The 27,594-nt window shown below is 56.6% G+C and overlaps 1 protein-coding gene across 1 annotated transcript; it reads right to left on the bottom strand.

Annotated features, from left to right (window-relative positions):
- Window positions 1–193: 193 nt before the first annotated feature.
- PFKL (phosphofructokinase, liver type) lies at window positions 194–25,990 on the bottom strand. The gene is made up of 22 exons (XM_066259233.1): window positions 25,841–25,990; window positions 19,733–19,806; window positions 14,658–14,735; window positions 13,075–13,264; window positions 12,227–12,392; window positions 11,693–11,737; window positions 11,346–11,454; window positions 10,986–11,081; window positions 10,186–10,278; window positions 8,217–8,342; window positions 7,257–7,321; window positions 6,715–6,778; window positions 5,233–5,379; window positions 4,800–4,870; window positions 4,208–4,295; window positions 3,508–3,660; window positions 2,865–3,029; window positions 2,391–2,452; window positions 2,055–2,166; window positions 1,261–1,360; window positions 1,072–1,177; window positions 194–767 (listed from the first exon to the last, which is right to left on the bottom strand). Exons 1-22 carry the CDS (start codon window positions 25,923–25,925, stop codon window positions 620–622), a joined length of 2,343 nt encoding a protein of 780 aa, XP_066115330.1. The 5' UTR covers window positions 25,926–25,990; the 3' UTR covers window positions 194–619.
- Between the last annotated feature and the right edge of the window lie 1,604 nt (window positions 25,991–27,594).

Genomic DNA, 27,594 nt, shown 5'->3' on the forward strand with positions numbered 1-27,594 from the left:
CTGAGGTTGGCCTGTCAGAAGAGAGGGGACTGCTGGTCCTGGTAGGTGAATGTGGCTCCAGAGGGTGCATGTCTCTGGGACCCAGCCTGGCCCCAGAGCCAAAAGACAGCACCAGAGCCAACCCTTCTGCCAACCACCAGCAGACCCAATCTCCCTAGAAGGTTCCCTGGGACCTGCTTTCCAGAGACTGATGGCATTCCACTGTTAGGGTGGTTTTATTCCTACAAAAGGTGACAAACTGCTTAGCCATGGTGTCCAGTGCACAGAATCAGGGTCACAGCAAGGCCCCTGAGATACCCCCCCCCCCTTGGCATGAAGACTTGGATACTGGATCCCAAGAGCTGGTAAGGGAAGAGGCTCAGGACCATGCAGGGGGCTGAGGAGGCAGGACAGTGATATCTGGAGGGACACCCCCCATGCCCCTGGGCTGAGAGGTGGGTGCCTGGGGTGCTCTGTCCTGGTGGAGAGCCTGGTGGACAGCAGGGAGTGAGGCTGGGGCTGTGGGCTCCCAGGGCAGGGTTGAGAGGGTTGCAGCCTGCCCGCCCCCCCACCTGCCCGTAGGCTCCAGGCAGCAGCCTGTGGGGTAGGGCCAGGCAGCCAAGACAGTGGCAGGGTGGCCTTAGAAGCCCTTGTCGATGCTCAGGGTTCGGCGGGTGACGTGCTCCAGCTCCCCGGACACGTAGTCGGCCATGCTGATGCGGTAGTGTGCCAGCATCTTCAGCATCAGCCGCAGGTTTAGCCACCACTGCTCCCGGGGCATGCGGTGCCTGGGGCGGAGGTGGAGCGGGGTCAGAGCACCTCCTAGGCCACAGCCCCCACCTGGGTCTGCACCTCCTCCTCTGAACCCTGGACCCTGCCCAGCCCAACTTGAGTGGCCCACGGTGGTGGTGTCTGGGGTCCCTGTCGGTCCAGAGCCTGCACCAGGGTGGGCTCAGCACACTCACTGGGGACAGTAGGCAGCGTGTGCACTCAGGCCTGACAGTCCTGCTGGCCCACCTCCCCCCTACCTTGTCCCAGCACACCCGCCGAGGGAGGTCTGGGCCCAGCGGTCCAGCCTTTGGAGTGACTCACTCAAAGTCAGTGTCCTTCTTGAGCTCAGTGACGGGGCTGAAGGCCACCGCCTTCTTCTGAAGGCCAATCACGCAGGCTGAGTCAGGGGCATTGGCGAACACCCGCCCTGTGGACAGAGGCATGTGCTGCAGCCCCACCCCCAGGCCATGGCATAGGGCAAGGTCAGGCAGGGCCACCAGCCCCACATACCATTGCGGTAGACGGCCCGAAGCTTCTCGGACATCCAGAGCAAGGCCTTCACTCCCAACTTTGTCCCGTAGTTCCGGTCAAATGGGGTTGGAGCCCCACCCTGGAGACACAGTGGGGGAGGCTATGGCCAGCCTGGGGAGGAGGCCCAGCCTGCGGGGAGGAGGCCCACCCGAGGCAGGCCCCATGCCCACGAGTCCCAAAGCTTGGCCCTGCTGTTATCTAAGGTGAGCTCTCCAGGCAGTTTCTGACACCCCATTCCCTCTGCCTGTAGCACCCCTGGCCCCTCTGTTGCCTCAAATGTGGCCTAGAAGCTACTTCCAGAGGTTAGACAGTAAGCTGTCACCAGATGGGGTGACCCTCCTGGGCCTATGTGTCTAGCAGGTAGGTCCCTCCATCAGTGAGCAAGGAACACCCCCCAGGAGAGGGGAGCCCTCTGGGTACACAGAGCCCTCACATTGGCTGGGACGCCCTAGAGCTCTAGCTCCTTGAAGGGCCACTAGGAGGCTGAGACAAGGAAGGGATATGGCAGGTGGAGGTGACCACAGGGGTCCCGGCCCTGCCCCTTCCTAGCAAGTGGTGAGGCCTCAGCAGACAGGAACATGGTCTCCCCGCCTGACTAATGGGATGATGGGCACTTTACTCATGGGTGTGAGGATGAATCAGCCAATGACTTCTACCCAGGTGCCCCCCAAAGACGTGCACAGAGAAGGTCCTCATCCTGCTGTGTCCTGGACCCCTTGCCCAGGTACAGATGGAGGCAGGGGGCCAGGGACCCACGCTGCTCCATGCCATACCTGCTGCAGGTGGCCCAGGACATTGGTCCTACAGTCAAAAATGCCCTTCCCCTCAGAGGAGTAGAGGTTGTACAGGAACTCCGTGGTATAATGTTCATGGCACTTCTCATTTCTGGGAAGAGGAAGTGGGGACCTGAGTTAAGTGGGAGCCAGTTCAGGCCTCCTGTGATGCTGAGCCTGCTGGGCCAGGCCACACGCCTCTCGGGAACGCTGACTCCACTCACCCTTCTCCAAGGCCCCCTCCACCTTGTTCTGACCCACAGCCCAGGGTCTGGAGCCACCACCATGGCTTGGGCAGACCCTCGTGCCCAGGCACAGGCCCGCCCACAGCCTCACCGCAGCACCAGGCCCCTCTGGATCTCTGTCTTCATCTTCTCGGTCATGTGCTCCACATTGGCCTGCAGGAGTGAGGGGCACAGTGAGCCAGGTTCAGGGCCACAGCCACACTGCCCCCACCACAGCCAGAGGCAGGCAGGCTGAGAAGGACTATTGCAGACTGACCAACAGGTAGAGCCAGTGTGACCCAGGGTGATGGGGGAACTTGAGGGTCTATAGGTGGCAAGAGGCTATAGAGAGATAGCAGCTGGGCCATGCCATGGAAGCCACAACATGGACATAGAATGGAGGACTGCAGGAGGAAAGGGGCACAGGTGTCACAGGCCAGGTCCCCGCACAGGCAGTGAGCCCCCAGCCTGCTGGGCCATGGCTCCTTGGCTGGGCCCAGCCCTTGTGCCAGGCTGGCTCCCATGTGTGTTTTAGGAGGGATCCTACTCAACCCCACAGTGGGAGAAGGCTGAGGGCTCAGCTCACCTTTAAGTCTTGAATGTTAAAAGGGTCCTCAAAGACGTACGCAGCATCAGCCCCCACGGCGATGCCAGTCACGGTGGCCAGGTAGCCACAGTAGCCCCCCATAGTCTCCACGATGAACACGCGGCGCTTGGTCCCCGAGGCTGATTGCTTGATGCGGTCACAGCTCTGGGGGTGGAGGGGACAGGGGTGGCTCGGGCCTGCCGCTGTAGGCTATGGGCTGCAGAGACCAGGTCTCTCTCCAAAGCTGAGGGCCAGCAGGAGGCTGGACAGCCCCACGGCCCACATGCCCAGGGCACTGCAGCCCTCGCCACAAGCTCTCCATAGGCCACAGGATCATCCTCAACCAGGGTGATTCTGCTCCAAGGGGACCACAGGGGTGTCACTGGCACCAACAGGGTGAAAGCCAGGAACATCGCCAAGATTATCTCCCTGATCTGTAAATGGGGAGTGTCACTGCTGGGGGAGGATCCCTGCTGCCAGTGTAGGTCACTGTAAACAAGGGCTCAGTGACACGTGTGACACGTAATAGTAACCCTATTTCTGAATGCTTCAGAGTGTGAAGGAAAGTATAACCTTAGGTAGAGAATTGAGAAAAGGGAAATAAAGTAAGTAGGTTACTGGGCTCTGAACCATGAGGCCCCACCTCCATGGCAGCGTTGACGGCAGTGTCGGAGCCCAGGCTGAAGTCCGTGCCCGGCACGTTGTTGCTTATGGTAGCTGGGATGACACACATGACGATGCACAGCTCCTCATAGCATCCGCGGGCCTCCACCAGCTGCAGCACCCCCTCGTAGGCCTGCGGGGAGGCAGGGCGCTCAGGACCAGAGAGGCTGGGCTGGGATTAGGGGAGGTGGGCCTCACCCAGGAGCTCTGCAGCTCCTTTGGTCAGGGAAAGTGGGGTCCAGGGAAGACAGGAAGGAAGCCTGCAGGTCCTTTCCTGACCCCGATCCATGCTCTGCAGTCTACAGGGGGCTCAGTCTCCTCTGGGGAAGAGCAAGAATATTTGTCATTAGGGCCACCAGCCCAGTGTTGCACCATGCAGGCAGGAGATGAGGTCACTCAGGCCTCCTACCCCAGAGTGTCCCATCCCCACCTCAGGGACCAGACTGCATACTGCTCCATCCTTCAGCCAGAGCTGCCCCCTGCTCCTCCCCTTGGACCCTCCTCCCCCTGCGCCTGCTCCCCCACCACCAGCACCCATGCTGCCAGCTTTAATCTGAACTGTGAAGGCTCAAGAGAAGGTATGGACCCTGGCAATAACCTCCTTGCCCGTGGGTTTCCGGAAGGGCCTCCTCAGCACCCCAGAGGGAGATGCTTTCACGTCTCCTCCCGTGGTGGCTCACCTCGAAGCCTCCAATGACAAGCAGAGCATGGATATTGTACGTGCGTATGTTTTCCACGATTTTCTCCATGTAGCTCTTAGGCAGCGTCCTGCAGTGGGAGACAGTGAGATAAACAGGCAGTGTCTCCACAGACCACCAGGCCGGAAGGATGCACACATGCTGCACCTGCCCTGCAGCTGACCTGCACCTGACTGCAGGAGAATGCAGGCCCTATGGCAGCACAAGTCCCAGTGAGAGGCGGAAGCAGAGGCTCAGCGTCCGAGGTGTGTGGGACCCACCAGTGGGGGAGCAGCATCCTGGCACCCATTCAGTGCCCTTTCCAGGCACTTGCCAGGTGAGGGAGGAGCCCCACTCCCCTGTGGCCCATGTGCACTCTCTGCAGGCGAGGGCCCATCTAGCAGCCTTTCCATACGCAGGTGACCCCAAGTGGGTCCTTGGCCAGGAAGCCACAGGCAGGAGGGTCTGTAGCCTGCTCTGGCAGGCCACCAGCCAGAAGGGGGCCCTAGCCTGGGGCCCGGAGTGGGTTTCCCCTGCAGCCTCCCATCCCCACTGCTGGGCTTGCACTCTGGACCTCCCAGCTGCCCACACTCACCTCTTGGTTCCCAGCATGGAGCCTCCACGCCCCAGCCAGCCGGCTACATCATGCCAGCCCACTTCCTGCACCTGCAGGAGAGAGGCACAGCTTCAGGGGGACAGGCCAGAGGTGCTGGCTGTTTCCTCCTCGGGTTGATGGACCTGTGCTCAGGGAGGGCACGTCCGCCAGGGGAACAGAGGCCATGCCAGCCCTGACCATCACTCCACAGGTCAGAGCGGGGTCTCAGGTGCCTGGGCTGGATGGCTAACATGGATGCATTCTACCCCCAACCCCGGGAACTAACTCCTCTCCCTCAGCCTGTCATCCGTTTTCTTCCTGGACCTGAACTGGCCATTCCCTGTGTTTCCACATCCTGGTTTATTTGTGAGCAAGCTGGGGAAGGGGGCAATAAATCAGCCAGTGACCAGCATGTCCACCACCTCACACCTACCTGACCCTTTGCCAGGCCTTCAAAGCCATCATGCACCACGTACACCATATGGCCCTGGGAAATGCCAGAACGCACCGCCGAGCGCACAGCCGCGTTCATGCCAGCCGCCGGGGCCCCCACGTTCAGGATAGCCAGGGAGAACTGGGTCTTCAAAGGAGGGGACAGAGACAAGAGCATGACCATGGGACCAAACAGAAGTCAACGAGAGGCAAGTTCTCCCTAGGAGTGACAAATGTCTGTCCTCAGGATGCCACAAGCTTCTGGTGAAAAGTAAATGGACTACAGTGCAGGCCGCACTCATGAACTGCAGGGACCCAGCCATGGGCATTAGGAGGATGGGGTCCCTATGGGTGCAGCACCCCTGCAGTGGCAGCAGGGTGGGTTTAGGCCAGAGACCATGACTGCATAAAGCCTCAGAAATCACCCCACACTCAAGGGTCAGCATCCAGCACCCCAACATCCTTGGTGAGTGGTACAGAAGCACAGAGAGTGAAAGGAAGCCACAGCTATCCTAAGTTTTCTAGTAGCCACGTGAAGTACAAAGAAGCAGATGACACTACTCAAGTTAATTTAACCTAATATAACCAAAATGTTACCACCTTAACCTGGAATCAGTGTAAGAAATGACTAACAGCTTATTTCATATCCATCTCCCCTACTGTGTCCTCAGTACCCAGCTCCATGCCACATGCTCTGTAGCCACATGTGTCCAGGGCCTTCACCAGGCAGCATGGCTCCAGTGGGTCCTGGTAATACCTCCTGCTGCTCCAGAGGCGGTCACACCCCAGCCAGTTCTGAGAGGGGACGTGAGACCTCTGCTGTGCAGGGGACTGCTGCCTGTCCCTCACTGGCTGCTGGAATAGAAGGGGGGCTGGAGAGATGAACAGGAAGGGTGGCACAGATAGGTGGTGAGCACCCCCAGGCTACAGACACTGCAGGGGTCTCCTCCCAACGGTGACAATGTCAGTGAGAACAGCCACAGTCATTCACCTACCCTGCAGCCTCTGCTACAAAGTGACTCCATTCCCTTGCTGGCCATCCCCATGGCTGTGGACCCTGGGGCAGCAAAACTAGGACCCCACTATCCAACACTGTCTTAAGTAGACCCTTGCCTTGTTCCCCAGAACTTCAGAAACAAGTCCTGCTATCATCTTCCTCTTGAAGACAGGCTATTTCCCCAGGTTTTTAGCTGTCTTGGAATAGCTCATAAATGTCAGATCCTTTGTCTTCTGAGCTAAATCTATGGGCCTGATTTAATTTCTTTCAACTGCCTAATAAGCAACCATTCAACATAATGCTGATGTTGACATCAGCTGGTCCAGCAGAGGCCAAACCTGACCCTTCCATGGCTCACAGCTCAGACCCCACACAGGAGAAGGATCCTGGCCAGCTCAAAGCTCCCTGCTTCCTGGGTGGGTGGCAGCAGGCAGCCCCCATGGGCAGACCCTGTCTCTGTGGGCTCTGCTGCTCACACCACCTCACCTTCTCTTTGGAGACCTTCTGGTGTGCAAGCATCTTGTAAATATTCCAATTGTTCTCAAAGCTCCTGGAATGAAAGCCAGTCATGCATCATGTAGCCCATGTCCACAGCTGATGACTACAGCCCACAGCCTTAGCCCACAGCCCAAGCCAATAGCCCAGTCACACAAGTAAGCACAGTGCCTGGCCCACTGCTCAGCCTCGAAGGAGCTGGACATGATGCAGCTCACCTCCTATCTCTTGGTGCCCCAAATCCCAGGCCAGGTACCATTCATTGCTGGGTCATGGAAGACCCCCACAGAATATGCAATGCCAACACCCCTCCTAAGCCAGTACCCGTACCCAGACTGCCCACCCCACAGCCCACCAGCTGACCTCCCTGGGACCACTGTCCCTAACTTCAGACTGCTTGACCACACACGAGTGGAAGAAAGGGTCTCAGGAGAGGGCAGAGGCCATCTTTACAGCTATGCATGTCCTATGTGTTAGGGGCACGGTTGTGTGCCAGGAGTCTGCCATGGACCCTAAGCCCACAAGGCCCTTACCTGCCACGGAGCTGGATGGCCTCATCAAACCTCTTTTCATCCATGGCTTTCTGCACCTCCTTTGTCTTAAAGGAAACAAAAAGCACAGATTGAAGGAGGCCTAGAGCAGCCACAGCAGCCACCAGCCTCAGTGGATCTGCCCCAGCCCAGCAGCATCACTGCCAAGGCCAGCAGTCAGGGAAGTTGGCTTAGGCTAAGCGGGCCCCACTGGGCTGCCAATGGGACCTCTCCGGCCGCCCTTGCTCCTCTGCAGGCCCTGGGGCCACACTAAGGCCTTGGGAACAGAGACTGAGGTCCATTTGGCCCCCAGACCCACACCCAATGCCCAACCTGCCCAGAAGCAGGGCTGGTGGAAGTCATGGCTGGAGGTTCTCCCGAGAGACGCATCAAGGAGACCAATCTCCCACACCTGCCCATCCACCCCCCCCCCCACTGCAGGGCCCACCAAGCCTGTGGAACCAGGCCCAGTATCCCCATGTCCAGCCTCTCAGCCTCTCTGGTCCTCACCTCCCACTCCCCCTTCCAGTGGCTCCTGCTCTGGGCCAAACAGAATGTCCCCTACACCATCTGCCAGAATATACCCAGTGGCTCTGGCCCACTCCTCCTCCTCCCTCCCATTTTGCCCCATATGCACCTGCTCCCCCACCATCACCCAGTTTGCAGGATAGGTCCATGGCCACTGGCTCTGGGAAGCTGTGAACTCAGCTGAGCTCCCACCTCTCTCGGGGCTCATTCCCCTCTCCAGACACCCTGAGGCCAGCTTGGAGGTGAGAGGGCAGCACACACCCAGACCACAGGACATGTAACTTACACAGAGGAGGTGAGGCTGGGGAAGGGAGTCTGTGCAAGGCAACCTGCTGGGAGCCTGGAGAGGCCTGGAACCACAGGTGGTTCTGGGGGAGGGGAGAGCCACAGAGGTCCCCAGGGCACCTCCCTCGGGAGGCTAGGACACATACTCACCACCTGCACACACTCCATGAGAGGCAGCCGCACAGGTTGGTTCCCTGACAGGCTGACCACACAGGCCGGTGTGTCCGGTGTGGCCTCCAGCAGCGCCATGACCGCCTCTATGCCCATCTTGCTGCTCTGAGTGGGAAAGGAGCAGGGTTCAGGCAGGTGCAGCCCAACCCTCAATGTGCACACACACACGTGTGCATACAGACACATGTACAGGCCCATGGACACACATGTACACACAGGCACTCACTTGGTTCTTCTCTGCTCTGGGGGCCATACTAAGCCAGCCCCATACCATGTGCAAACCCTCAACTTTCAGAGGTCTCCCAACACACATACTGGTCCAAGCTTCTAGAACAAATGGTGACAGAAGCAGTGACTTAATGTGACCACCACTCACAATAGCTCATTCAGGCACCACTTCATGGGTCTTGCACAGCCCTGTGAGGACAGTGTGGCCCCAGACCTCAGGGCTGCAGTGATGTGACTTGCCCATGGTCACTCAGTCTGATGGGAAGGGTGAGGACTGGAACCAGGTTTCCAGAGTTCTTTCCACTCCAAAATTTCTCAATTGGGGCTCCTTTATGTCAGGGCACGTGATGAGCATGGGCTGGCGGGTTGGGCCAGCTAAAAGAGTTAGGGACTGCCCACTCTGGGGACAAATCACAAATGCAGATCCTGGCACAGCCAACGGGAATAGACAGGTGTGCAAAAAAGCGAGGTCCATGTCACTGAGCTCTCTTAATGAGATGTGGCGGGCAGGTCCCCTGCCTCCTCTGGCACCTGCAGACAATGCCCTGGGTCTCCATGGCTTTCTGTGTCTTAGGAGTGAGCCACCAGCTGCTCAGGTCTGTTTCAGTAACAGCCATAGAAGGAAGTTCCTGCTCCCTCAGGGGCACCGTGCTGGTGGCTCATCAGGGAAGACTGGGGTTCCCTGAGCTCAGGCTTCTCCCCTGTAACTCAACACATTATGTGTGTAAGAATCACCCTGTGGGAACAGGGCTCAGACCAGCACAAAATGCTGCCACTCTGGCTGTGATAACAAACTGTCCTTTGTCTCTGACCCAGGCATCCTGTGTCTTCCGCCAGCATCCATGAAACAGCAAGCCAGCTTGCTCTCCTGCAAGCTGGGGAGACTGCAGTCCCACCCCAGCATATCTTTGCTGCCCAGGCTTGGCCCTGATGTCCCAGGCCCCTGATGAGACTGTCCCAAGTGTAGCCAAGGCCTCACTTAGGGTGCAGAGGTACCTGGCCAGGTCAGCAAGGCCCCTCTGTGAGGCCACTGTCCCCGCTACTCTGTGTGGACTGTGGAGACCACGCACTGCCTCCTGGAATAGGCTCAGTGCAGTACAGCAAGTTCAGCTCGCCGAGGGTCCAAGCACAGCATCCAGGCTCACGCAGCACAGTGGCCCAGGTGGTCTCCAACCCCCACCCCAGGAAGACCAGCCTTTGCATACAGGTACGTTACCACCCACAGGGTCCTCCCTGGCCCCAGACCTTGTCTCCATTTGTCTACAACATGATTCCCACTTCACAGAGGACGAGGTGGGACCCAGCAGTAATCGGGATGAGAATGGCACACTCAGGCCAGAATCCAGCACGCCCCTCCCCAGCATTGGGCTGACTCAGGATAGAAACTGCGGTGCCTGGGCTATGGGCTAGACTGGAACCAACAAGGATTGGATCTCAGGAAGGCTGAGCCGCAAGCCTTGCCCCTGCTTACTCACCCTGCCCTCCTCCTCCTGGGATCTGCCTCAGCTGCTGCTGGAGGGTCAGGAGTGGCTGACTTGTGGGGGGGGGATGGGGGCTGGCCAGGAGGCACAGGTCCCCAGGTTTTCATTTCCTACCCCCACAGAGACACGGGCTCACCCATGGGCACCAGCACAGTGAGGGATGCGCACGCATACTGCATATGCATGCACACTCAGCCACATACACACTGGGGACCAGAGTAGAGCAATGCCCCACCTACCAGGATGCGGTCGAATGCTGACGGGGTCCCTCCCCTCTGCACATGACCCAGCACAGTCACACGCGTGTCGAAGCCAAGCCTCTGGACCACCAGCTAGCCATTGGGAGAGAATATGAGGGTCCTTGGGTTCACTGCCCACCCCCACTGTCCCACCACCCCACAGACCCCAAACCCTGGTCCTCACCCCTCTCCTGACAGGCCTCAGGGACTCCAGGGTGCCAGTGCCCTAGGGCCCCCACAGACCTGGCCCAGGGTTCATGCCCACAGCGTGTCGATGTATGGATGTGTATCTGTGTACACGGGTATGTGTTTCCATATGTAGATGTGTTTTGGGGGGATGTGTATGTTTTCATGTGTGTGTTTCTATGTACATGAGTGTGTGTTTTCATGTGAGTGTGCAGATGTGTGTCTGTGTACGTAAATGTTTGCAGATGTGTGTTTCCACATGAGCGTGTGGACGTATTTCTGTGTACACGGGTTATGTTTGTGTATGTGTTTCCATGTGAGTGTGTGGATGTGGAGTCCCAGGCAGGCCTGGCCCTGCAGGGAATATGTTCTAAAGACTGGGTGAGGGGCTCCCAACAGGTGTGGGGGGAAACCTTGGCCTATGGGGCCAGGGCTTCTCTGGGGAGCCCTGGGTGCACACACTCCACTTCTGGCTTGTCCTGAGGAAGCTGTCAAGAGCCTCCTGTGCATGAGGAAGGAGCCCAGCAAGGATGCTTGTGGGCTGAAGGTGAAGGGGTCCAACCCACCATCCCATCCTTGTGACCCGGGCAGCTTTGGGGCCCCCCACCACTCACATCCTTCACGTAGCGGGATGAGATGGGCTTCCCACTGCGGTCAATGGCGCCCTCGGCAATGATGATGATGTTCAGCCGGGACCCTCGGCTTCGAGTCTGGGTGAGAGACACCCCAGGGCTCAGAACCGTCAGACACCTGCCCCAGCACAGCTGACACCCACCCGCCCTCCCTGGTGTGTCCACACCACAGGGCCCACATGAGGAAGGGCCAACAGGGACCTCATGGCCCTCCTGGGAGTAGGGAGGGGTGGGCTGAGGGGTGTCTGCTGAAGACCGAGGAATTGGGGGGGGCAGCAAAGGAGGAAGGGGGTCCTCAGACCAAAACAAAACAAATGGTACAGGTGAGACCTTCCCACTCACCTCGCCAAGCCTCTCGCACATGAAGTTCTCCCACCCGTCCTCAGGGGGCGCCTCAGGGATGAACAGCCAGTCGGCCCCTGAGGCCAGGGCTGACACCAGGGCCAGGTAACTAGAGGAGCAGGAGGGGCCACCTGCTCAGGGCTGGACCCAGTACCCTGGACCCCAGACCTGGATCACCTGGGCCTTGCCTCCTTTGTCCTCCCTCCATCCAGCCCCAGAGACGGATTCCCATACCCACCGTGTTAAATAGGCACCCACCCTGTGCCAGGTGCCATGGAGGCACCACACTCTGGCTCCTGCTCCCCAGTGGCCACTGTACCCCATAGCTGACCAGAGCAGCTGCTTACCCACAGTGCCGCCCCATGACCTCCAGCACGAAGGTCCTCTGGTGGCTGTGGACGTGGAATAGGACAGAAGGTGTCAGTGTCGAGCTCCCGCAAGCTCTGTTGCTTGGCCCATCCTCACGGGCCCACAGAAACAGCCTCCCTCAAGTCACAGGGGCTAAACCACACTACTCACAGCCCAGCTCTGCCTCAGGAGTGCCCAGGCGACACTGAACACAGGAGCAGTAAACAGACAGATGGCCCTTCTTATGCCCAAGGCAGTCAAGTGTCTGAGTAAAATGTGGCCTTCGGCTCTTGACCAGGCTTCAGGTTGGTTTTCCCTGACCTCTGCTCCCAAGGCTGACGGCCATTTACCATGTCTGGGCTGGGTTGTCACTGGCCAGCAGCAGGCCGATGACCCCTCCCCACTGCAGGGTACACCCCTAGGGCCTCTGCTGACCCTGCAGAGTGGCAGCCTGCCCCTCGCCAGGAAAACGGGATCCCAGCTTGTTTGCCTGGTGGCCTGCCCAGGCCAGCGGGACTGTGAGTCTCCCTCACCTCTGGGCAGTGGTGGTGATGGCATCGATGACCTCCATGATGCGATGCAGGGCTGAGTCCGTGCCGATGGTCATATCGGTGCCACAGAAATCATTATCAATGGAGCCCACCAGCCCAGCAATGTTCAAGTGTGAGTAGGTCTGAGCCATGCTCTCCGAGATCTTGCCTGGGAAGGAGCAGTGGGGGCCAGGTAAGCCCCTACTGGCCACAGTAGGGGCAAGACCCCATCTTTCCACCCCCGTCCATTTGGCAGTACAACCAGGGAAGGTCCCCAGGCTCAGCTTCCCCCTACCCAGGTCCTCAGGCAGCAGGACTCCCGAGAGGCAAGGGGGCAGCTGAACCCCTAATACTGAGTGTAGACTCATTACCAGGAGCAGGAGAACTCGAACACAGCCTTGGAGAGTGATCACGCCCCTCATTTATAGGTCCCACTTGAGTGGAACAGACTGAACTCTAAGAGGTTACTTTCTGATGGACAATCTTGCAACTATGTGTTTTGGGTGTTCCTAAGTGTTAACTATTATATTTCTGCAAAGTCTGCACCCACATCCAGGAATCAATTACAGACAAGACTTGTCCACACAGCATGGGTGAATCAGCCTGGGACTGCTGTCTACCATGCCTCGGGGTCCCTGATGCTGGGTTCCAAGGGCTCCAGCTCAACACTGACCTATGACCAGCCAAACCCAGCCAATAGCCTCCAAAGCTGCCCAGAGTTGTCCTGACCTCGGGCCAGCAGCCAGGCAGTGTCTCACCCACCTTCCCTTATCCTGCCTATTCCCACTGCCCAGCAGCGGCTCCGCATCCCCCTCTACCCCAGCCCAAGCCAGCCCTGGCTGCTAACCAACCTTCCTTCACCAGCTCCTCCAGCAAGCTGCCCCACTCGCTACGGAAGATGTTGGCGCCTGTGAGGCTGCCATCCCCACCGATGACGCACAGGTTGGTGATGCCACGATGGACTAGGTTGTAGGCTGCTGCCAGGCGTCCCTCCCGTGTGGTGAAGGCCTTGCAGCGGGCACTGCCAATGATGGTGCCGCCCTGGGCAAAGAAGACAGGAGCCTTGGCCAACTGTGCTGCAAAGGGCCCTGCGAGGACACTGAAGGGACCTGGTACTGCGCAGGAGGGGCCTGGTGGACCCTGCAGACCTTAGAGGGTGAAGCCCAGAGCCTCCTCCAGAAGCCTGGGCAGGTGTCTCCACTCCCTGGCCCTTTCTCCTTGAATATATAATAAGGAAACTATCCTCCTGTCAGGCTTGGGAAGTGCAAACAAGGTAACAAAGTGAGCAGGCTCTAGAGGCCCTACAGGCATGCACAAACACTTACACTTTAGGGAACACACGCATAGTCCAGGCAGCAACACAGGGAGATCCCTGAGGCCCACGGGGTCATGCCTGCAGCAGCTCTAGTCAAGGCTCATGTGACCCCTCCCTGCTCAGCTTCAACAAGGCTCTCCTCAGGACCCTGCCTCCCCACTGTGCTCTGAACAGACTACCAGAGCAAAGTGCCCATCCCCCCCATCACACTGCTCCTGGGACACTCCAGGCTGGGTCCCAGGCATAGATGGGCTGGTTCAGTGGGATCATCCTCAAGGCCGAGCCCAAATTCTCCCTTCTCTGCCTCACAGCACCTGTCAGGCCTCCCAGTGCCTGTCTTGTCCATGTGCTTGCTTGCAGGACTGACCAGGACCAGGGTGGCAAACCCACTCTGTCTCCCGAGCGCCAAGAGAGCATGGTCTGTCAGTGACAGCTGCTCTGGTCAGGAGCAGTGGGCGGTGCCCTCGGGGTTGGCCACACCTAGACAAGACCTGCACAAGGACACTGAGCACTGGGGCCCAGGCCCGTCCACCCACTGCTCCCACCGGCCCATCTGTGACTTGTGATGAAGACTGGCCATTCGATTAAGCCAGGCATCACCTGGCGGCCTGGGATAAACAGATGACCAGTGCCTACAGCACTGTCCTAGCTTTGTGGGAGGATGAGAGTCTCCCCACAGAGACGTGGTTCAAACACCACCGCTTCTAGGAGTCTTAGTGCAGGAAGGGGTCTGTTCTGGTCTTCAGTAAGCTGGAGGGAAGCTTTGGCCTTGGTCACTGGGAGGATCAGAGTGGAGATGAAGGGGAGGCCAAGTGGAGGTATGGAAAGGCCACTTAGATGCTGTGCCACATCTTCTCCAAAGGGGCCCCTCCTCCTCTGCACCCTCAGCTGGAACTGAAAGTGAAGTCTTGTAGATGCCCCGGGACCACTGCAACTCCATAACCCCATGGTAGCCATATGACATGGTCAGCCTGGAGCCAAGCCCCTGTGGGATGGGGTATGCTTCTGCGCATGTGTTTCTGTGTGCATCTGTTTCTGTGTCTCCATCTGTCTGTATCTCTGTATCTGTGTGTGCACACACACGACTCACAGGCAGAAGGGGCTCACCGCAGGGCTTACCAGCTGGATGATGTTAGAGACGCTGAGCCAGTTGGCCGGCTTGATGTTCTCACCCCCTTCCACAAGGCCCTCGTAGCCCTGAAACCGAGGAGCGCAGGCATGAGTCAGGTGCTCACAACAGTCTGACAGCACCATTGTCTGCAAGCAGGGTACTGGGAGCCTGGCCAAACCCCACCTGGCAGGAGCGGCCCATGGGTCCTGACCACTGAGGCTCCCAATCCCAGAGCTTTGGATAATGAAGTTAGGGTTGGCCAACAGTCACCAGCTGTCAGGGGGAGAGGCCAGGGCACCCAGATGGGCCTTCAGGAACACATTTGCAGGGCTGGCAAGGCTAATTGTTACAGAGTGTAATCCTTGGGACAACGTGCTCATGTCATAGGTGGCCCACTTGGTGAGTGTTCTCGAGCCACATCCAGGTCACCATGCCCAGATCTGAAATGGAAGCCCAGTGTCCAGCAGCAATCTGCCCTTCCAGCACCCTCCCTCCCAGAGGAACCAGCTGTCCTGCATACTTAGGGCATTGATTTAATGCAGAAATGACAGATAGTGTCTGCTCTTTGTATCTGGCTTTCGTTCAGGCTCGCATCAGCGAAGCCACACATTGCTCTGCACACTGTGTCTGAACTTGCTGCTGTACCCCAGGCCACAGTGCACACCCCACAGTCGTGATCCTTTCACCAATAACACACATGGAAGGTCTCCAGCTTGAGACTATTAGAAATAAGGCTGCTGCTATGAACACACACATCTCCTGCAAGAGGGTTCCTGAGTCCTGGGTGAGTGAGCAGCCAGCAGTAGCTCACAAGGCACCAGCTGTGATTTGTTGACCTCCTTACCCAAAAGCCATGCAACCAGGCTTCTGGGAGTTCCACCCCCATAACACCAGGCTGTGCCAGTCTTCATCCCAGTGGCTGCATTTAGGTCCTTGTAGGTGGCTGCATGCTGAATTTCCCTGGTGACCACATGCTGTTTTTCTAAGACATAAGCCACTGGTTGTCTGGATCACCTCTGTTAGAAGACAACCTGTCAGGTGTCCTGTCCATTTCTCTATGGTGTGACTACTACTTTCTTATCAGTAGGAGTTCTTTATACAGTCCAGATAGAGGACAAGCGCATTTTGTAAATGGCAAAAAGATATATCACTATGTGCTAAGATGAGCAGGGCCACCTCCTCCAGGCAGCCCTCCAGCCATTCCAGTAAAGTAGTGGATGAGCCACCATTCCTGCTTGGGGCTGGACCCCAGCTTGGATGTGAGCATCTACTCCCGCTCTACCTCCTACCTTTGGGCCATTCCCTCCTTGTTGTTCTGTTACCCACACCTATAGGATCCTAGGCAGTGAGCCCTCGAGGCTGGTGGGGCAAATGCTCCTACCTCTAGGGATAGAGGTGAGGCACTACAGGAGAGAGGGTGCAGGACGGAATGTTCTTCAACTTAGGGTATAACAGATTCCCTCACCAGCCCCACAGCCCAGCCTGAATTGGTGGAATAGGTGCCTATCCTGCCAGGAACCAAAATTAGAAAGTCCTCAGGACCACAGGAGGAGTGAGGCTCTCTGTCTGGAGACCACCAAGCTACCTTCAATGGCTTAGGCCAGGCTATGTCCTTCCCTTCTCTCCCTCTTTCCCTTCCCCACTCCTTTGGTCAAGAATTTGGCCACGAGGATATACGCCAACCCTGCCACCACCACCCCTGCAAAGAAAAACAGGAAAATGACCTGAAAATTCACAGCAGGCACTGCCTGGGGCAAGCAGCTACAAAACAGGCAGCTCGCAATCTACAAAACCCAGGGTTGGGCACAGAGCCCGAGCACAGTGCCAGCCTGGCCCCTGCCCCACTGGGCACTGGCTTAAATCAAAGTCTCACAGACACAGCTCTGCTGGAGCAGACACAGCTCTGTTGGAGCAGACACAGCTCTGCTGGAGCAGACACAGCTCTGTTGGAGCAGACACAGCTCTGCTGGAGCAGACACAGCTCTGTTGGAGCAGACACAGCTCTGCTGGAGCAGACACAGCTCTGTTGGAGCAGACACAGCTCTGCTGGAGCAGACACAGCTCTGTTGGAGCAGACACATCTGTCTTCTCCTGCCCTTAGACATCGGTGCTCCTAGTTCTCAGGCCTTTGAGATTGGACTAGGAATGGACTTTTACCACCACTTTCCTGGTTCTGCAACTTGCAGACGGCAGATTGTGGGACTTCTCAGCCTCCACAGCATGTGCCTAGGCTAAGACAACTTGAACAACTGGAAACTGAGCAGGCCTCTCTGCACGATTAGTTTGGGCTACCCTCACAGCATGGCAGCCTCAGAGCAGTTGAACCTCTCACATGGCAGCTGGCTCCCCACAAAAATCCATTCTAAAAGACTTGGGAAAAGGCTTCAGACTTCTTTTGCTCTAGCCTTGTAAGTCCAGAATGTCACTTCTGCTGAATTCACAACACAGAGGACAGAGATTACAGCTGCCAGTCAAGATGACAGCACAGGTAAATGTGGTACACATCCTCGCACAACCACGTCAGAACTACAGCTAAACTACAGGAACAACTATCATTCAGAACCACCTGAAATCTAGCTGAACAGAAGTCCTACAACTAAGGACATAAAGAAGCAGCCACATCACGTCTGATAGGAAAGGTTTGCTCTACACTCCTATGTGTGGCAGTTAAAAATTGGGAGGGATAAAAATCTCAGTTGTGGAGAACCCTCTGAGGAAAGAGGGGTCCCAGGACCACACCAGCCCCTCCCCCAGCCAGGGTTCCAGTCCTGGGAAGAGAAGTCCCCATAACTTCTGGTTGTGAAAACCAGTGGGAATTGTGGCTGAATGAGACAGAGGGCTGTTAGCACCCCAGGCATTCCTCTTACAGGGCCCCTGCATGAACTTACTCCGACTTACTCTGAGCTTCATCACTGAGACAGCAATTTGAAAAGAACCAGGGACATACGGGGAGGAGCTGAACTGTCTGGCATCAAGATGAGGGCTGAAGGGGCAGCTTTCTTCCAGACAGATGTGCTAATAGAGGCCATTTTTCCTTTGCTGAGCCCCCCAGACCCCACAGAGCCAAAAGGTGGGCACCATATCTGAGTCTCCATCAACCTGGTTATCACTGTTTGTCCCACCCAGGGTGACTGCCTGAGTCCCCCCACCCTACCCAACTATTGGGCCCACCTAAGCCATTTACAATAATTTCCAAAATGGCCTGTCTTGGCTCACGCCCTGGACTCTCCCAAAGTCTCTCAGACAAGGAGCATCTGGCCTCGGCATACCCCATACTTTTTGTTAGTGGACCCAGGCCTGGCACTAGCGGCAGCTGGCCTTAGTTCACAGCTTGGCTTCTTCCGGTACCTCCATGCCTAGCACAGGTGGCAGCCATCCGCAGGTTACTTTGTAGCTCATGCTGGGTGCCCCCAGGCAGGACACAGGCAGCAGCTGACCTTGGCCTGCACTTCCCAGGAGGCCCCAGAGCCAGCACACCCAATAAACAAAGAAGGGGGACCACACAGAAGCCCCACCCAACCACCTCCAAGAGTGACACACTCAAGGGGCAGACTCAGTGGGCAATAACAGTATAACAACTATGTACAATATCACATGGGTACAAGCTTTATCAGGGTGATCACTTCGTAAGTGATATAATAAATGTCTAATCACTGGGTTGTATACCTAAAACTAATATAATGTCGTATGTCAATTGTAATTGAAAAATAAAAAAAAATTATTTTAAAAGGAGTCTCATAGACACAACCCTCTTCTCCTAGCCTTGGAAGCTTCTAGAATGTCTCTGCTGCACAATTCCACCCACTTTGTGTCACCTCTCCCTTCTCCACCCCTCCTCCTTCCCCCACCCCCAAGGTAGGCCCCAGGCAGCCCCAGAACTGTCTGCAAGCCAAGTGCACTGCTAGCAGCTCCCCCGTGTCAACTCTGAGCCCAAAGTTTCCAGTTCTGGCTCCTGGGTGGATAAAAGCCATCCCCATCCACTGGGCCCTTCTACGTGCTGGCTGTGAAAGGTGCTTTAACACAAGCACTGCATTAACTTTTGTGCCCTAACACCCCCACAAAGAAGAATTGGTATCCCCACTTATAGAAGAAGAAACTGAGGGTCAAGGAGGTGAAGGGACGCACCTATCACATGTGGACAGTCTCAGGCAGGGCTTGGCCCCTTCTCTCCCTGTCTAGAGTCTACAAACCTAGGCCAATCCCTGGAGAGTCTCCCTTGTCCTCCAGAAGATTCTAGACCATTATCAGGGCATGGACCCCACCTGCCCAGCAGCTGAGACTCTGAGGAAACCTGCTTCTCAAAGACAGCCTGGGGCTTTGCAGGGTCCCAGCCACCCAGTCCTGGTCTAAGGGTCAGGGCCCTGAAGGAGGGAAAAGCTGGAGCCCACAAACTGCAACTCATTCGTCCATGCAGACAAGGGCTGGGTGTGGCCCCAGCCCAACCTGGTGCCAGGGGCAGGGGAGGCACTCAGGAGAGCAGAGAGGCTGGGTTCGCTACTTCTTGCCTAAAAAGTAACAACAAAATAACACAGGGCCTCCAGAAAACCACAATGGAGAAATTCCTGCCTGTGCTCGGGTGTATGTGTACACACATCAGCCCCAAATAGGACACAGGGGTTTGGGGGGTGGGGGTGAGGCAAAGGGGCCACCAGCTTGGCTAAAACAAAAGAGAACAATACTCTGCTATTTCATCCAAAGAAGGTTGTGTACTGTTTTTGTTTCATCAGGGCAATTCACACGGAGTTTGTGTTTGTAAGGGAAGCAGGAGGGCTAGGGGTCAGAGGCCAGGCTGGAGGATGATGGCTGGCGTCCCCAGCCTAAGAAGAGGAGGACAGAAGTCTTGCCAGGGACATGGTCCACCCTATAAGGACCCAGGTTGGGGGAAGGCTCTCATACCCCAGAACAGGGCCTGGACCCCTCTCATTCTGCTTCCTCGTCACCCTCCCCTCCCTCTGGGCCTGAGCCTTGAGTTCGACAACAAGTGACCACTGTGGGACAGGGCAGGTATCCCCTGCCTTCCTGCACCACTCTCCACTGAGCACACAGCCCACCAGTGTCGGGCCCAGACCCCACCCAGCCTTACCTCGTAGATGAGGAAGACCTTGGCTCCCACATAGATGCCCATTCGCGTCACAGCCCTGACAGCAGCATTCATACCTGTGTGGGGTTCCGGGCAACACCGTTAGTGGAGACATACAGATGTTGGGACCCTAGGCTGCCTCTTTAGAGGGCACTGTGCTAGGAGTGTGAGGTCTGGCCCCAGGTCACAGGGTGAACCCCAGTCATTTCAGCACCTGAGCATTTGGAAATAAGCCTCCCCAGAGTTTAATGAGGAAACCCCCAACAGGCCTGATTCAGCCTGAGTGTGGCAACCAGGTATGTGTAAATGTCCATCATTTCAGGCTTCACCCAGCCCCGTGCTCCCCCCACAGCCTCTTCTGTGCTCCCAGACCATGACCCTGAGGGAGGCTCAGGGAGCACCCTGAGTGCAGTGCCCACTGGCCCTGGGACAATAAGCCCCCAAGGCTCCATCAAACAAGAAGAGGGCAGCAACTCTCAGGGTGTGTGTGTGGGGGGGGGGGTCCACAGCCTCAGGCAGTGTGGCTGAGCAGGCTCACTTTCCGGCCCTCTAGCCTGCACACACACAGGGGGCTGCCAGGCTGGGGCAGGCCACCCTCATCCCTGTTCCCTAGCCCAGCCCTTGTGTCTAGCAACTCCCCTGCAGCATAGGCTTCCTGGAAAGAAGGACATTTATGGGGCTGGAGGGGCAGCACATGGGGAATGCCCCAAGCCCAGAGGAGCCTCCTCCCTTCCCTCACAGCCAGTTCCAGGACCCACAGAGGGCAAAGGTGTTCACTTGAGGTCCCCTCCACAAGATGCAACCTGAATGCAACCATCATGGGCAGCCTCTCAAGAGGGACAGAGCACCAACAGTGGCCCAGCGTGGTGGTTTCCCTGCTGTGTTTCGAGGGTGCTTTGGGGCTTTTCCCAGGGGAAATGGACAGGCCTCAAGGTGGCCCAACAGCCAGGGCTGCAGCTGCCACAAGCAAGGAGAATGCCATGTCAGATACCTGGTCAGTGGCCCTGGTGAGGGCATCCAGAGTGGGCCCAGTTCCCACACTGGCCAAAATCTTCTTTACCATGAGTCCACTCCACAAAGACACCCATGGTTCAGTAAAAAAGGGGCAGGCAGAACAGCCCATGTCCTCTGAGAGGAAGAATCATGGCCACAGTCACCACTCAAAGTCTCGTCCTCTGATGCTGGGTCCAGGGCCAGATCACAGGAGACCTGTGCTCAGTCTCCCCCAGGACCTCCTTGCTCCCCCTGCCTTTGTCCCTGGCACTGAGCCAGAGCACATGCGCACATCCTATGGTCTGTCCCTAAGCCTTTGAAAGCCTTTCCCTGGGAGGCCTATGCAAACACCAATGTGACCGGGCCCACCAGGAACACCTGCTTTCCTGGTCCCTGAGGTTGTGAAAGCAGGCAGTGCCCATCTGCTCAGGCATCCTGCAGGAGCATCATGGCCTCCAGGGTCCCTCATATCATGTGTGGTCCACATGGTGATTTCAATGTGAAGACTCTTGACCTCCACCCTGGTTACACACATCTCACCCGGTCTCCAGCCTGGAAGGCAGGACCCAGGGGAAGTGAGCAGAATTAGACAAACGTAGAGGGCTGCACAGCACCTCAGGAAGACCCAGCAGACAGGGCCTCTACAGGCTCAGGGCGCCAGGCTCCCACAACAGCAAACAGGCATTTGTACTACCCCCGTCTACAGATGAGAGGTCCAGGTCCCAGAGGGAGGGTCAGGACCTGCCAGAGCCCTAGCAGATGAGGGCACCCCAACCCCCCCTTGTGGACATCAAGCTGCCTGCTCCCCACCCACAGCCAAGGCTCCAGATGCCCAACATCCAGTGCCCAGGGCTCCTGGCATGGGGCACCCAGACATCAGGGCTGGCAGAGAACAGAGGCCACACTCACAGCCTCCACATTGGCTGTAGCCAGGGAATATGACCTCTAAAGAAATCATGAGTGTCTCATATCCCCCAAATGCATGGAAGTAGGGTAGTGGAGGCTGAAGTTGGGGGTCAGGAGCCCAGAGAGCACCCAAGAAAGACAGTTGGACTGCCCCAGGAACCCAGATCAGAAGCTCAAAAGTTGCTGCCCCACATTAGTGGAGCCCAAGGGCTGCAGGCTCCCCTGCCCTTCCTGTCTATGTGGGTGGGATGGGGGGCACTGAGGAAGATGAGATAGCAGTAAAGTTTCCTGCCCTCACCCCCACCTCCACCAGTTCACTCTCGGGTATCTGCCTTCCCCAGTCAGTCACCCTCACTGCAGGCTCAAGGTCCAAGCCCCACCTCTGGCAGGTGGGAGGGAGGCCAGCAGCTGGGAGCAGGGTGAGGAGAGTGGGTGAGTATACGGGGGCAGTGGCCAGGAACTCAGGCCCACCATCCAACCCAGACATCTCTCCGGTCACCCACCCTGACTTGGCCACTTGCTGGACAGGCCAACCTGTTGCCAAGGCCACTTCACTAGCCAGCCTGGTGGACCCAAGGGACTCCAGGGATAGGGTAATGTTTTCAGCCCTTCAGAGAACACCCAAGAACATTAAGTGAAACTCTTGAATTTTAGCCCAGAACTGGATGCCATGGAGACGGCAGCCTGAGGGCATGGGTTATCCTGCACGCCTCACTAAAAGTAGCCTTCTTTAAAAGGCACTTTTGGAGGCCCTTTAATCTGCTTTTCTTCCTCAAAATAACCCCTGGAAAAAAATAAATAAATAAAAATAAACCCTGGGCTGGTCAGAAGAGAGGGCAGGAGAGCAGCTCTGTATGCCAGCTGAGGGAGCACATACCCCTCGTCCCTCCAAGAGGACCAGGAAGGTGCATCCCATGATTTCCTGTTGGAAGAAGTCACACTGCAACCAAATTGAGTGAGACTGATGTATTTGTGACTTTATCACAATCAGTTCCCAGAAAAACAAAATGTATGAGAGTGATCATGAGATAATGCCACTCAGCATTAATGTCTTGGCTCAACAAGACACTACATTACCAGGTGACATGTAGACAGAGAGCCTGGCTGGGGCACAGGAGATGCAGAGAAGAATCAGGGAGCTAAATCCTCACCTGCAAACATAGGACATCAATGCACTATTGAAAAGGCAGGTCCTGACTATTCTTTAGGGCAGGGGTCCCCAAACTACGGCCCGCGGGCCACATGCGGCCCCCTGAGGTCATTTATCCGGCCCCCGCCACACTTCTGGAAGGGGCACCTCTTTCATTGGTGGTCAGCATCCATATCCTGTGCTCCTGGAGTACTGTATGTAGCAGCATCGCTCACGTACAGTACTACTTCCGGTGACGCGGAATGCACGCATCACGGCTCCGGAAGCGCGTCATATCACTTGTTACGGCTAGCAGTGACAAATATGGAACCAGACATTGACCATCTCATTAGCCAAAAGCAGGCCCATAGTTTCCATTGAAATACTGGTCAGTTTGTTGATTTAAATTTACTTCATTATTTTAAATATTGTATTTACTTCATTATTTTAAATATTGTATTTGTCCCCGTTTTGTTTTTTTACTTTAAAATAAGATATATGCAGTGTGCATAGGGATTTGTTCATAGTTTGTTTTTTATAGTCTGGCCCTCCAACAGTCTTGAGGGACAGTGAACTGGCCCCCTGTGTAAAAAGTTTGGGGACCCCTGCTTTAGGGGCTGGGAAGGGGCTGCCCACAGAGGGTGACCAAGGGGTAGGATAGTGTGGTGGGCAGGCCGGGCTATTCTATAAGTTCTCTAGTTACTTCTGCACAAACTCCTCTGAGATCCTTGAACAAGAGCTGTCCTTCAACTTACTGACACTTCCTGTGGTCAACAGGAAGGGAGAGGCCCCCAAACTGACAGAGAACGCCATCTCCAGGCTGACTGGAAGGAACCTGCCAGGTAGCCTGTCTTACCTCCTCCCCTATTTATATGAGGGGAAACTGGGGCCCAAGGGATGTCCCTGGGTTAGGTTACAGGGCTGGTCAATGCCAACCCAATCAGGACCCAAGTCTGGCCTTCCACTCTGTGAGGTTGGCTGTTTTGCACACATTCCAATAAATGTAGACTATAGTACCTAGGGGGCAAGTACACATAGGGGTTCCCAATCACCCTGGCTGCTGTCAGCCCAGCGCCAACCAGGGAGGGCACACACAGGACAAAAGAAGGACAGATGTGGCAGAGCACACATGGGACTCAGAAAGGCAGACACAGGAGAGCACATGTGATACCAGCAGATCCCTATGTTGTCAGCCTTCTTTTGGAAGGACATGAGGTGGGGGGGCCTGAAGGCAACCCGAGCACCCACGGCTGGAGCTGGATCACAGTAGCAGTGACAGGAGCTGGCTGGAGGCACAATTACAGACTGCTTCCAGAACTTATAAAACAGAAAGGCTGCATTCTGCAATTGTACCTCCTGGCCCTGCACCTTCCTCCCTCATCTACAAAGCCCTAAACTGGAGAGGTTTGTGCAGTCCTCCTCGATGCAGCCCCAGCCCAAAACCATGGCTATCATGTCTCAGGTTGGAGGGAGCACACAGGAGAGGAGTTGAGGCTGCCAGGGCTCTGGGGGAATGGAGACATTTGCAGAGAAAGGCATGAGGTAAGTCAGCAGGTTCACTGAGGGTCACACTACAGGCTTTGCACCCCAAACTAAATGCATGCCATTTATCCTTCCAACCCACCTTGGGTGCTGTTGTCTCCACTATGCAGACAGGAGCCTAGGGTGGAGACCGCTCTGCCCACAACACCATGGGAGTTGGGGGCCTCCCTGGCCTCTCTGCCTGTCTGGTGATGTAGGTCCAGCCCTCTTAGGGTGTTCCCTTTCTCACAGTCTAATCTCATAGGATGATGCTTCCCCAAGGCCACACTTCAAGCTTGGTCTCCCCAGCCTGGGCTCACCGGCCATGCTCTAGGGAAGAACAGGCAGCAAGTGTACTGGTCGTGAGGGGCTGTGGACGTGCAGAAGGGCATGCTGACTGCCAGCCAGGCCAGGACCTGAGGGCTCAGCCTGAATCTGCAGGAGGGCCCCTTGCAGGCAGGGACACAGACAGAGGCCAATTCTTTCTGCCTTCTCAGGCTTGTGAAAGCCTCTTTCCGTTTCTGAGGGAGTCAGGGGCCTGAGGCAGGGAGGAAAGGTGTGTGTCCGCACTCTGATCTGGAGGGAGGCAGACGAAGCCGAGCTGTGCAACTTAGGGGTGCTGGCTCCATCCCTTCCAGTTCATCTTCCTGGTTTACTTAAGGTCTCTTCTGGGGTCAGGGTGTAACCATATGGCTACACAACAGGTGCCAAACTGAGCACCCCAGGTCAGGACAAGACCAGGCTGCCAGGAGGGAGACTGCTGGGATAGAAGCCTCCCGACCCCACCACACTCCAGCAGGGCACTTGCTCAGCTCTGCCAGACCCCAAATGCAGGACCCTGGCATGTCACCACCTTGGGCTTCCCCTGTACAGAGGGATGAGAAGAGGTCTGAGCTAAAGGAAACTCCCCAAGCTCGGGATAGCAAACCTCTTCAAGGTACCCCTTCCTCACTAGGCCTCCGAAAGAGACTGAGGCGCTGCTCTGGGTAAGTATGCCACCCCTACCCCTGCCAGCCAGGATGGAGGGATGAAGGAGGGGAAGGGTGCGGGTGTCAGAGTCACCCTGGAGGCCGTGGTTGGAGAAATCAAAGTGTTCCCAGGCCGCGTTTCAAAAGTAAGAAGACCTTCGCTCTCAAGGTATGCGGGGACCTGCCCAGCTCAGCGCCGCCTTCCGGATACAGGTCTTCCGGAACTTGTCACCGGTAGGGGCACGTGGACCCTCCGGGTCGGCAGGAGAGGCGACAGCAAGCAATCCCCCGCCTGCCCGGGTACTGTGTCCCTAAGGTCACCGCGGGCGTGCAGACACACCTCCTGCGGAGGCGCGCTGGCGGAGCACGGAAGCCGTGGCGTGCGGCACGTACGCGGGCCACCTGGCGCTTCGGGAGGACCCGGGGCCGGATGGGGAGGGTCGGAGACAGGAGGGTGACAGGAGGCGCCGCGAGAACAGGAGTCCTATTCTGACCCCAGGTCCCGGCCCCAGGGTGGCGGGTGCGCGCCGAGGGCTTGGGGACAGGTGGACGCCCCCGCCCACCACCCTGCGACAGGGCCCGCGCCCCGCCCACCTTGCGCGTCGCCGCCGCTGGTCAGCACGCCGATGGCCTTGCCGGCCCCGCACATCCGCAGTTTCTCCAGGTCCACGGTGGCCATGGCGGCGCCTAGACGGGCGGCCAGCTCTCCGCCCGCGCCACACGCTCTGTCTGGTCCCGCCTCGGCCCCGCCCCGCCCCGGCCCCGCCTTCGTGTGAGGTCACCGCTGCCCACGCCAGTGGGGCGGCCCGAAGAGGGGTCCAGCGCCCCCGCTCGGAAAGTGACCGCAGCTGTCCCCCGGGTCCCGAGACTGCCTGGTGTGCGCGGGGCACTGGAACCCCGACAGCCCGGGACCAGCACCCTACTAGTGTGTATCCGGACCTTTGCGAACAGTGGCCAGCCGTTTTAAGTTTCTAAACGTGTTCGACAACGTAACGAAGGCGTCCGTTTATTGAGGGTTCATGTCGTAATTGTCCAGCTGCTGTTAAACCCAACCTAGCGGAGCTTTTCAAGGCGTTCCAAAAATCTTGACCTTAGCATAGCCACACCTGAGAGGCCGGCCGCGCGGACACAGCCCTTCGCAAAAGGAAGGTGCAGAAGTTGTCATTCTCGGCCAGGCCTATTTTAACTTTCTCAAGAAGTTCATTGCAGGAGCCACAAGTAATCATCTCGCAGTGGTGGTCTTCCAGTTTTAACTGAGGGTCCACTGAGAGAGGGCTGCTGGTTGAGATGCCCAGTGGAATTAAGAACACCAACCAGCATTTATTTGTTACTTCAGTAAATGTTTGCTGGACCCTTGGATAATTCTTGCACACTAGGCAGCATGTGTAGGTGGGGACCTAAGGTAAGACAGTGGCCTCTAGGTAGACTTGGATGGTCAGAGGATCAGTCAAGGTGAGTGATGGAGACGCTCTGAGCCAGGTGTTCCCCCAGCCCCTGCCCAGTAAGTACCCAGTGTGGTCAGCAGCACAGACTTTGCCCCTGCCCTTGGGGAGCCTGGTAGCTGGTAGGAGAGTCCCAATGTTACCGAACTCAAGGGGTTTGCCACTTGGGGAGCTCTATTAAAAAACAAGACATGGTTGTTATAAGGTAGTTTTATTTACTTGCTGCAAGTAAGAGACAAGGGGTTCATATCCAAAACTCTGCCTCGTCAAAGGGAGGCTAACCTATTGCTTATATACACTATTTGGTCAATTATATGTTGATTTCTTCTTTGCCATTGGCTACTAATATCCAGTTGAGTTCCTGTCCCCTCATCCTATTTACTACTACGTCTGCAGAATACTGTACTAGATTTTAACATTATCAAGAAATAACATTTAGAACTGCCCGGACCTTGAGGCCCTTGCTACCATCTAACACTTATGAACCAATTCAAGGACTGCAAGGACAGGTGTCCATCCCAGGGAACCATGACCCAGGGCCTGTGTGTCAGAAAAGTTCAGACAGCCACCAGGAGGGTCACGGCCAGAACGGGGGTTTACATTTTGAGCTGAATGGTGACACAGATGTTTGCTTATGAAAATTTAGCAAGCTGGTCATCTATGATTTGTGCATTTGTCTTTATATGTGTTATGTTCTAATAAAAAAAAGTTTACTCAAAAATATTACACTCTAGGGGAGGGGAAGTGGGAGGTACTGGTCAAAGGCGGCAGGGTTCCAGTTCTAGAAGGTGAATGAGTCCCGGGGCTCTGCTGTCCAGCAGTGTGCCTGTGATTAGTGATTCTGCAATGTGCACTTAAAACTTGCTGCGAGGGCAAGTCTTATGTGAAGCATTCTCATCCTAAATA

This window comes from Saccopteryx bilineata, chromosome 2, assembly GCF_036850765.1.
Source record: "Saccopteryx bilineata isolate mSacBil1 chromosome 2, mSacBil1_pri_phased_curated, whole genome shotgun sequence".
Lineage (NCBI taxonomy): Eukaryota > Metazoa > Chordata > Mammalia > Chiroptera > Emballonuridae > Saccopteryx > Saccopteryx bilineata.